The sequence below is a fragment of the Mirounga leonina genome, unplaced genomic scaffold (genome assembly GCF_011800145.1).
Source record: "Mirounga leonina isolate KUSES-001 unplaced genomic scaffold, KU_Mleo_1.0 Mir_375, whole genome shotgun sequence".
In the NCBI taxonomy this organism is placed as follows: domain Eukaryota; kingdom Metazoa; phylum Chordata; class Mammalia; order Carnivora; family Phocidae; genus Mirounga; species Mirounga leonina.
In genome coordinates this window covers 629,163-640,014 of record NW_023270717.1, presented here as the reverse complement: position 1 = coordinate 640,014, position 10,852 = coordinate 629,163, and the positions used below count along the sequence as shown (strand labels likewise).

The window sequence follows — 10,852 nt, the reverse complement described above, 5'->3', positions numbered from 1 at the left end:
AAGATGCATAGAATCCCAGCCAGAGCACGCAGGCGGCGGCGGCGGAGGGGGGTCTGCGCCCGACGATCCGCACGGCGGGCCCCGCAGGCCGCAGGCGGGGACCAGGGATACGCCAGGGACAGCTGGGCGCCTCGGTCAGGGCACAAATGCCACCGCGGACACGACAGGAGCTCCCTGAGCAGAGCGGAACCCCCTCACCGCGCTCCTCCCAGCGCACGGCCGGGCGGCGCACCGACGGACACAGGACGCCCGCCCGCACGAGGCTCCACCCACAGCGCGACACCAGGTGCCCAGCACGACGTCTCGCCCACCGGCGCCTCGCCTCATTGGGCGGCATGCTAACGGTCGCCAACCGCCAGCCGGCAGCTGCTAACGGCCGCGGCGCGTGCGGCGAGCCCATTGGCCGAGGGTGTGAGGCGCAGGCGCAGGCGCGAACGCGCCGACCCCATTGGCCGAGGCCGCGAAGCGCGGGCGCAGGCGCGGGCGCGCCGACCCCATTGGCCGAGGGCGGCGGGAACCGCGCGGCCGCGTGCGGACACCCGCAGGCGGCGGGCGGTGCGCGGTCTGGGCGGCGGCCGGGCCATGCTGCGACTCGCGACCAAGCTGGTTGCGTTCTTCTGGAGGAGAGCGGACGGCCCCAACGAGGACGCAGGGCCGCCGGGGTCCGAGCTCGCGGAAGGTGCCTCGCGGGGCGCGGCCGCGCTGCAGCCCGTGTCCGCACGCCGGGGCCCGGGGCGGGCGGGGAGGGAAGGCGGCCGGCGCGCGCTGCCGGCTGCGGACGCCCCGGGAGCGCGCCCCGCCCTGGACGGGCTCCCGTCCCGGCCTGACTTGAAGAGGCCTTCCGCGGGGGCGCCGTCGGTTGAGCAGCGACGCGCTGTCCGCTCGGGTGCTGATCTCCGGGTCGTGGGACCGGGCCCCGTGTTTGGCTCCACGCGCGGCGTGGCGCCTGCGGTTAGAAAAGCACCGCGCCTGCCTAGCACGCCTGTGTCGGGTCAGTGCGCCTGGCTTGGAGCCTGCGTGTGCGGCCGGCGACGGGCAACATGTGTGCGCACGTCCTCCCTGGGACTTGCGGTTCCGCGTCGAGGAGGCTCTGGATCGGCCAGCCCGCCTGGCCCAGCTGTGCTGCTCCCGGGGGAGGTTGTGTTTGAGCGCAGGGGAGCACGGTTCCGTTCTCCTCCCCGTGAGGATTGAGTTCGGGGGGTGAGTCTCGTGGTTTTCCCTAAGCTCTGAGAAAAGCAGCCTCCACGAGAGGCCAGAAGGGGCAGAGGTGGAGTTGGCCTGTTGCAGGCAGCATGCTAAGAGCCGTCTGCGCCCAGACTTGCTGACGCCTCCAGGGCCGGCCTTGTAGCCTGGAGCCGGTCCAGCGGCAGTCTGGGTCTTGTCTGTTAAATGCGGGCTTTCAGAAGCAGCTTGAGCTCAGCTCCGGGCTGCATTTGCATTCCGGTGAAGGCAGTGGAAGGAGCAGCCAGGGTGCACTGGGGACCCAGAGAGCCCTGGCTGCTGCAGGGGCCGGTGCTGGGGACAGTCACTGCTCCGATGAGGGCTTGCCCGGCCCGTAGGCCAGACGTAACTGCCAAGCCTGGAATCTCTTCTAGCGCCTTGCTTGGTGAGGTAATACAGAGTCTCCTGACACCATTGCTGATGTTCTTGGTGACAGAGGAAGGTCATGGGAGTGATGACAGCTCGTAGTAACGGCGCCCAGATGCACCCTAGCCTGTGCGCTGTGCGCTGGACTCGTTTCCCCAGACAGCCCCCTTGGGTAGAGACTGTGACTGTCTCTGCTTCACAACAGAGAACAAGCGCAGAGTGCTTGGTGGTTCAGGACCTAGCCCAGAGATGCACAAGTGGCAGTAGAAGAGCTGGGATTCGAACCCAGGTAGTCTGGCTCTGGAGTCCACCACGGTACTCCTTACAGGAGCCTGGGCCACCTGCCTCACAAACCCTGCTTTCTGAAGACTGTCCCCGCCCCGGGAGGGTTTTCCAGCTCAGAGAGCTCCAAACCACCTGGACCCTCCTGCACTCCACCTTTCTCTGTAACGTAGGCTTGCTTTGCTGTTAAGGTCTGTATGATCTCTTTGTTTATGCATCTCAGGTGACACCGAGTTGAAAACTGTCCAGGGTGTTGTGACAAGGTACTGCAGCGATTATGGCATGATTGATGATTTGATCTACTTCTCTAACGAAGCTGTGACCACCAAAGTGCTTCTCAGTGTTGGACAGGAAGTTATTGCCGTTGTGCAAGAAGATAAAGTGTCAAATGGACTGAAAGCAATTAGGGTAAGGCCTGAGTGGTTTGCAAAGTCTCTCTTCATGGTGGGGCTTCGTGTTTAGTTAACCTCTCAGAGACAACGTGGGCAAGGCAGAGTGGAATGTACCTGCCCGGGGCTGCTTTTTTTTTTAATAACGGTTTCTGTCTTAAAAAATCAATGGCGGTTATTGTATATTGTTCAAACAACATAGAAATTTATACTTCAGAATGTAAAGCTTGTCTAATTTTATGTCATGGCAAAGAATGCTTAACATTTTTATTCTAGTATTTCAAAAAATTGTTAAAAATTATAACCATTGGACCCCCCTTTTTTTTTTAGAAGAGAACAAATCTACACCCTTACGTATTTTTCAGTGAGTTTAAATCTTTGAGGGGCACAGCATCACACGGATTCTGTGGCCAGTGGCTTTAGCAGGAAGGTTGCTTCAGAATTTGGCCCAAACCATATCTCTGTTTCCAGGAGCACAAGTTACTTTTCCCCAGATTACTCTGATTTTGTTCAGTTTGCCACCGGGAGTCACTGTGTTGTTCTTTGCTTTGCACAAAGAAGCGCATCTTCTGCCTAGGATGGAATTCAGTTTCATCTGAGCATAACACCTCCAATTTTAAGAAGAGCTGTGTCCTCCTCTGGTTCCAGAGACCCCGCTTATAGCCAACAAAAATGGCCTAGACCACAGCCTTCCAAACATACTTGTCATTTTAGGAGTCCTGTTCCAGCAGACTCCACAGGCTCCAAGGTGGCAGAAAGAGTGGACCCTTGTAATGCAGTTAGCAAAGATAATTAGTAGATTCTATTCAGCAATTGTGTTCATTTAAAAATAGTATTTTTTGTGCTAGAAGTCTTAGAAGTGGAATTGTTAGTCAAAGCATATGCACATTTAACATTTCAATGGTTATCAGATTATCCTTTAATAAGGTACAAATTAATTTATACTCCCAGGAGCAAGATGAGAGACTGCCTGTTACCCAGAGTTGGCAAAGATGTGGATGTTATCAATCTCTGAAATCTTTGCCAATCTAATAAGTGAAAAGTGACTTCATAATTTTAATTTGCACTTAAGTCTTAAAGTAGATTAATTTTCACATTTTTTCTAGGAGTTATTTTCATATGCTTTATACTTTTTTTTGTTTAAAGTTTTTTTAAATTAAAGTTTCTATATTAGGGAAATTAGAGCTTTTTTCCTTTTTGTTAAGAGTTTTATTGAGACAGGGGCACCTGGGTGGCTCAATCAGTTAAGCATCTGCCTTCGGCTCAGGTCAAGATCCCAGGGTCCTGGGATCCAGTCCGCGTTGGGGCTCCCGGCTCAGCGGGGAGTCTGCTTCTCCCTCTCCCTATGCCCCTCCCCGCTGGCTGTCTGTATGTCTCTCTGTCTCTCAAATAAATAAATAAAATCTTCAAAAAGTTTTATTGATATATAATCTACATACTATACAGTTCACCCCTATGAAGGTATACAATTCAGTGTTTTAATATATTCAGAGTTATGCAGTCATCACCACAATCTGCTATAAGCTGTTAGAAATACAATAATTAAGAACTTTTTCTTCGGGGAAAATTCTCCTCTGCATAGCTTCTTTTTCAGGCATGATCTCAATATGTCAGCCTGTCCAAGCTTCATCTCTCCCTCTCCCCATTCTTGACTTGTTGGTCTTTTAGGAGGGACACTACAAGGGTTTAAAATTTCTCTGTGAAATGTCGTTTTCATTTAAAAAAAAAAATGTTTTTTTAAACTTAATCACCATCACCTTTTTCACCCATCCCCCCACCCATCTCCCCTCTGGTGACCATCAGTTTGTTCTGTATAGTTACAAGTCTGTTTCTTGGTTTGTTTCTCCTTTTTTTGCCCTTTGCTCATTTGTTTTGTTTCTTAAATTCCACATATGGGTGTAATCATATGGTATTTGTCTATTTCGTTTAGCATAATATTCTCTAGTTCTATCCATGTCATTGCAAATGGCAAGATTTTGTTCTTTTTGATGGCTGAGTAATATTCCATTGTATGTATATATACCACCTCTTTTTTTTTTAAGATTTTATTTATTTATTTGACAGAGAGAGAGAGAGTGAGAGCAGGAACACAAGCAGGTGGAGTGGGAGAGGGAGAAGCAGGCCTCCTGCCGAGCAGGGAGCCCGATGCGGGACTCCATCCCAGGACCCTGGGATCATGACCTGATCCGAAGGCAGACGCTTAACGACTGAGCCACCCAGGCGCCCTGTACCACCTCTTCTTTATCCATTCATCTGTTGATGGACACGTGGACTGCTTCCATAATTTGGCTATTATAAATGATGCTGCTGTAAGGATAGGTTGTATCCTATCTTTGTATCCTTTGAATTAGTCTTTTTGTGTTTTGTGTTTTGATTACTGGATCATAGCATAGTTCTATTTTTAACTTTTTTTTAAGATTAGGGTCCAGTTTCTTTTATTTTTTTTTAAGATTTTGTTTATTTGGGCGCCTGGGTGGCTCAGTTGGTTAAGCGACTGCCTTCGGCTCAGGTCATGATCCTGGAGTCCCAGGATCGAGTCCCGCATCGGGCTCACTGCTCGGCAGGGAGCCTGCTTCTGTCTCTGACCCTCCCCCTTCTCATGCTCTCTCTCATTTTCTCTGTCTCAAATAAATAAATAAACAAAATCTTTTAAAAAAAAAAGATTTTGTTTATTTGACAGAGAAAGAGAGTGCATGCGCATAAGTAGAGCAAACATCAGGGAGAGGGAGAAGCAGGCTCCCCGCTGAGCAGGGAGCCCAATGCGGGGCTCCATCCCAGGACCCTGCGATCATGACCTGGGCCAAAGGCAGACGCCTAACCAACTGAGCCACGCAGGTGCCCCCAATTTTAACTTTTTGAGGAACCTCCATACTGTTTTCCAGAGCGGCTGCACCAGCTTGCATTCCCACCAATAGTGCGGGAGGGTTCTGCTTCCTCCACATACTCGCCAACACCTGTCGTTTCCTGACTTGTTGATTTTAGCCAATGTGACAGGTGTGAGGTGGTATCTCATTGTGGTTGTGATTTGTATTTCCCTGATGATGAGTGATGTTGAATTCTTTTCATGTGTCTGTTGATCATCTGGATGTCGTCTTGGGAGAAATGTCTATTCATGTCTTCTGCCCATTTTTAATCAGATTACTTATTTTTTGAGTGTTGAGTTTTACCAATTCTTTATGCATTTTAGATAGTAACCCTTTATCAGAGCCTTTATGTCATTTACAAATATCTTCTCCCATTCAGTATGTTACTTTTTAGTTTCATTGACTGTTTCCTTCGCTGTGCAGAAGCTTTTTATTTTGATGAAGTTCCAATAGTTTATTTTTGCTTTTGTTTCCCTTGCCTCAGGAGACATCTAGAAAGATGTTGTTATGGGTGATGTCACATTACTGCCTGTGTTCTAAGATTTTTATGGTTTCAGGCCTCACATTTAGGTCTTTCATCCATTTTGAGTTTACTTTGTGTGTGGTGTAAGAACATGGTCTAGTTTCATTCCTTTACATGTTGCTGTCCAGTTTTCCCAACACCATTTGTTGAAGAGACTGCCTGTTTCCCATTGGATATTCATTCCTTTGTGGAAGATTAACTGACCATATAATTGTGGGTTTATTTCTGGGTTTTTTATCCTATTCCCTTGATCTTTGTGTCTGGACCATACTGTTGTAATTACTACCACTTTGTAATATAACTTGAAGTCTGGAATTGTGATGCCTCCAGTTTTGTTTTTCCTTTTCAGGATTGCTTTGGCTAGTCGAGGTCTTTTGTGGCTCCATACAAGTTTTAGGATTGTTCTAGTTCTGTGAAAAATGCTGTTGGTATTTTGAGAGGGATTGCATTAAATCTGTAGGTTGCTTTGAATAGTATAGACGTTTTAACAATATGTTTCTTCCAGTCCACGAGCATGGAATGTCTTTCCATTTCTTTGCAGCATCTTGAGTTTCTTTCATCCATGTTTTAGCGTTTTCAGTCACCTTTTGCTTAAGTTTATTCCTAAGTATTTTATTGTTTTTGGTACAATTGTAAATGGGGTTGTTTTCTTAATTTCACTATCTGCAGCTTCATTATTCGTGTATAGAATGCAACAGATGTCTGTACATTGATAAGTATCCTGCGACTTTACTGAATTCATGTATCAGTTCTGGTAGGTTTTGGTGGAGCCTTCAGGGTTTTCTGTATACAGTATCATGCCATCTGCATGTGGTAAATTTTACTTCTTCCTGACCAATTTGGATGTTTTTTATTTCTGTATGTTGTCTAATTGCTGTGGTTAGGACTTCCAGTACTATATCAAATAAAAGTGGGAAGAGTGGACATACTTGTCTTTTTGGGAAATTAGAGCTTTTTAAGGAAAATTATTATATGAAAGGGTTGTAGATATCTCCCCCAGGATTATGTTTTAACTTTTTTTTTAAAGTTTTGTTTTATGCAGTTAAATGTGTCTGTCTTTTCCATGTGGCTTTGGCCTCTAAGAATCCTTAAAGAGGCTTCTTCCACTCTTAGACATATGCACTCAAGTTTTCCTCTGAAAATTGTTTCTTGACATTTAAATATATTTTTTTAAGATTTTATTTATTTGAGAGAGAGAATGATATAGAGCATGAGAGGGGGGAGGGTCAGAGGGAGAAGCAGACCCCCTGCCGAGCAGGGAGCCTGATGCGGGACTCGATCCAGGGACTCCAGGATCATGACCTGAGCCGAAGGCAGTCGCTTAACCAACTGAGCCACCCAGGCGCCCTTGACATTTAAATATTTAATCTGCCTGGAATTTATATGCTATACAGACTGAAAGAGGGAACCAGACATTTCTTTTTCAGTAGCTGACCAGTCATCTCACTTTTTTTCCTTCTGAACAGGAATGTCCCTTTATCACACACCAGAACCCCATGTGCATGGGGCCCCCTTGGTCCCGATGCCTATGTGTGGGCCCTCGTGGCACTGTCTCATCCATGGGTGGTAGGCAGGTTTCCCTCCTCGATGTGGATGGAATTCTCCCACTCTCTGGTTATTCTGGATGAACATTAGAGTCATTCTTTTGTTTCTCCTACTCAGCTTAGAATCGCTTTGGACAACACTGAGTTTGTGGATCCATTTAGGCTAAGCAACATGTGGATCATATATAGACTTCTCCAAATACAATTTATCCAATTATTTAAGCTCTCCTTTATGTTCTTTTTACAGCTCAGTAGCTTTCTTTACTTAGGTTATGCAAATTTCTTGTTTATTTCCAAGAATTTTAATGTTTATGTTCCGTTATCAATATAACTTTGTTTTGTATTTTTATTTATTTTTTTAAGATTTATTTATTTTAGGGCACCTGGGTGGCTCAGTTGGTTAAGCGACTGCCTTTGGCTCGGGTCATGATCCTGGAGTCCCGGGATCGAGTCCCACATCGGGCTCCCTGCTCGGCAGGGGGTCTGCTTCTCCCTCTGCCCTCTTCCCTCTCATGCTCTCTGTCTCTCATTCTCTCGCTCTCAAATAAATAAATAAAATATTTAAAAAAAAAGATTTATTTATTTGAGAGCGAGAGAATGAGAGCATGAGCAGGAGGGGGAGAGGGAGAGAGGGAATCTCAAGTAGGGTCCATGCCCAGCGTGGAACCCAATGCAGGGCTCAATGCCACAACCCAGAGATCAGACCTGAGCCAAAACCAAGAGTTGGACACTCAACTTACTGTGCCACCCAGGTGCCTCCTATATTTTTAAATTAATGGTTTTCTTATGTAGGAAAGCTGCTGGGTTTTGTTATATAATTTGGTAGCTGGCAAACTTAGTGAGCTCAACTCCTTTTTAAAAATGGTTGAGATGAGGAGTACCTGGGTTAAGGCTAAGCATCTGACTCTTGATTTTGGCTCAGGTCGTGATCTCAGGGTTTTGGGATCGGCACCGTGTCGGGCTCCTTGCTCGACACTTTTTCTCTCTCAAATAAATAAAATCTTCTAAAAGATGTTCGAGATGTACTTTATTACTATTTTAGTTAATGCTTAATATTATCTTTTTAAATCTTAAAAATAGTACATTTAAGGGCGCCTGGGTGGCTCAGTCGTTAAGCGTCTGCCTTCAGCTCAGGTCATGATCCCAGGGTCCTGGGAGATCAAGCCCCGCGTCGGTCTCCCTGCTTGGCGGGAAGCCTGCTTCTCCCTCTCCCACTCCCCCTGCTTGTGTTCCCTCTCTCTGTCAAAAAAATAAATAAAATCTTAAAAAAAAAGAAAATAGTACATTTAAATACCAAATCTTAGAATTGCATCGTTCAATATGATAGCATCAGTCATGTGTAGCTATTTAAATTTAAATGTATTAAAAGTAAATAAAACTTAAAGTTGCTCAGCTTCACTAAGCACATTTCAAGTGCGAAATGCAGCTGGTGGCTACCAAATTGGGCAGCACAAACATAAACCGTCTCTTTCATTGCATAAAGTTCTAGTAGGTTGCTCTGGCCTACGGTGCTACCAAAAAAAAAAAATTTTTTTTTTGCATATACTCCAGCTGTGCTTTATTTCCTCAGACCCAGTGCTTTTCTTGGTTTCTGTTCTTAGCTTTTCAGTAGATTCCTGAATCACTTGAACAATATGCTTACACCTTTGCTTGATTTGCCAACATTAGGTAGTATTACTGATTTCATGAAAGATGTGGAATTCCTTGCTTATTTTTTACATAGCTTTACTGTGGTGAAATAGACATAAAATTTAACATTTTAACCATTTTTAGGTGTACAATCCAGTGACAAGTACATTCACATTGTTGTGCACCCATTACCACTATTTTCACAACTTTTTCATCATCATTAAAACAATAATTCACTGTTCTACTTTCTGTCTCTATGAATTTGACTGTTCTAGGTATCTCATACATGTGGAATCATGCAATATTTGTCCTTTTGTGTTTGCATTATTGGACTTAGCATATTTTCACGGTTTATCCATGTAACCCATCAGAATATTACTCCTTTTTATGGCTGAAGAATATTCCATTGTATATAGGCTACACTTTGTACACTCTGTTGATGGACACTTGGGATGTTTCTACCTTTTGGTTATTGTGAATAATGCTGCTTTGAACAAGTGTCTTTGAGTCCCTGTTTTCTTTTGGGTATATACCTTGGAGTGGAATTACAGAGGTCATATGGTCATTCTATGTTTAGCTCTTTGAGAAACCAGCAAACTCTTCCATAGTAGCTGCACCATTTTATATTCCCTCCAGCAATGCACAGGGATTCCAGTTTTTCTACATCTTCACCAACACGTTACTTTTCTTTTTTTTTGACAGTAACCATCCTAGTGGATATGAAGTGGTATCTTACTGCGGCTTTGATTTACCTTTCCCTAATAATCAGTGATGTTAAACATTTTTTCATGTGCTTATTGGTCATTTATATACCTTCTTTGGAGAAAGGTCTATTTAAGTTCTTTGCCCGTATCTTAACTGCCTTGTTTATTTTTGTCTTGACTTATAGAAATTCTTTATATATTCTGGATCTTAATCTTTTATCAGATACGTGGTTTACAAACATTTCTCCCATTCTGTGGGTTATCTTTTCAGTTTCTCTCTATAGTATTCTTTGATACACAGATGTTTTAAATTTTGATGAAGTGCAATTTATCCTTTTTTTTATTCTTTTTTTTTTTTTAATTTATTTATTCATTTGAGAGAGTGAGAATGAGAGAGAGTACATGAGAGGGGACAGGGTCAGAGGGAGAAGCAGGCTCCTTGCCGAGCAGGGAGCCCAATGCGGGACTCGATCCCGGGACTCCAGGATCATGACCTGAGCCGAAGGCAGTTGCTTAACCAACTGAGCCACCCAGGCGCCCATTTTATCCTTTTTTTAAGTTGCCTGTCCTTTTGATATCACAATGAAAAAGTCATTGATTGATCCAAGATCATGAAGATTTTCACCTTTGCTTGCTTCTAAAAGTTTTATAGTTCTAGCTCTTAAATTTAAGTCTTTGATCCATTTTGTGTTAATTTTTTAATATGATGTTGGGTAAGGGTTTGCCTTCATTCATTTGCATGTTGATACCCAATTTTCCCAGCACCATTTTTTTTTTAAAGATTTTATTTGACAGACAGCGAGAGAGGGAACACAAGCAGGGGGAGTGGGAGAGGGAGGAGCAGGCGTCCCACGGAGCAGGGAGCCCGACGCGGGGCTCGATCCCAGGACCCTGAGATCATGACCTGAGCCGAAGGCAGACACTTAATGACTGAGCCACCCAGGTGCCCCTTCCTAGCACCATTTTTTGAGAGGACTGCACAATGGGTTAAACCTTTTCCCCCTTGAGTGGTCTCCCCACCCTTGTTGAAAATCACTGGACCATATCCTATTCCATCGGTCTTAAGTTTGTCTTTACGGCACTACCACACTCTTGGTTACTGTAGCTTTGTAGCATGTTTTGAAATCCTCTAACTTTGTTTTCCTTTTCAAGATTGTTTTGGCTCTTTGGGGTCCCTTGAGAGTCCAGGTGAATTTTAGGATGGGGTTTTTCTATTTCTATTGAAAATGTCATTGGGATTTTGAGAGGGATTACATTGAATCTGTAAATCACATTGGATAGTATTGATATATCCATATTAGGTCTTCTCGTCCATGAATACTTTGTCTTT

The 10,852-nt window shown here is 45.1% G+C and overlaps 1 protein-coding gene across 1 annotated transcript in view; it reads left to right on the top strand.

Moving 5' to 3' along the window:
• Positions 1-582: 582 nt before the first annotated feature.
• The window catches only part of LOC117997752 (RNA helicase Mov10l1-like), a 51,705-nt gene continuing 41,435 nt past the window's right edge, over positions 583-10,852 (top strand). The window contains exons 1-2 of the mRNA XM_034986059.1: positions 583-679; positions 2,093-2,277. Of these exons, the coding sequence (XP_034841950.1) occupies positions 583-679; positions 2,093-2,277 (282 nt within the window). The remainder of the gene's footprint in view (positions 680-2,092; positions 2,278-10,852) is intronic.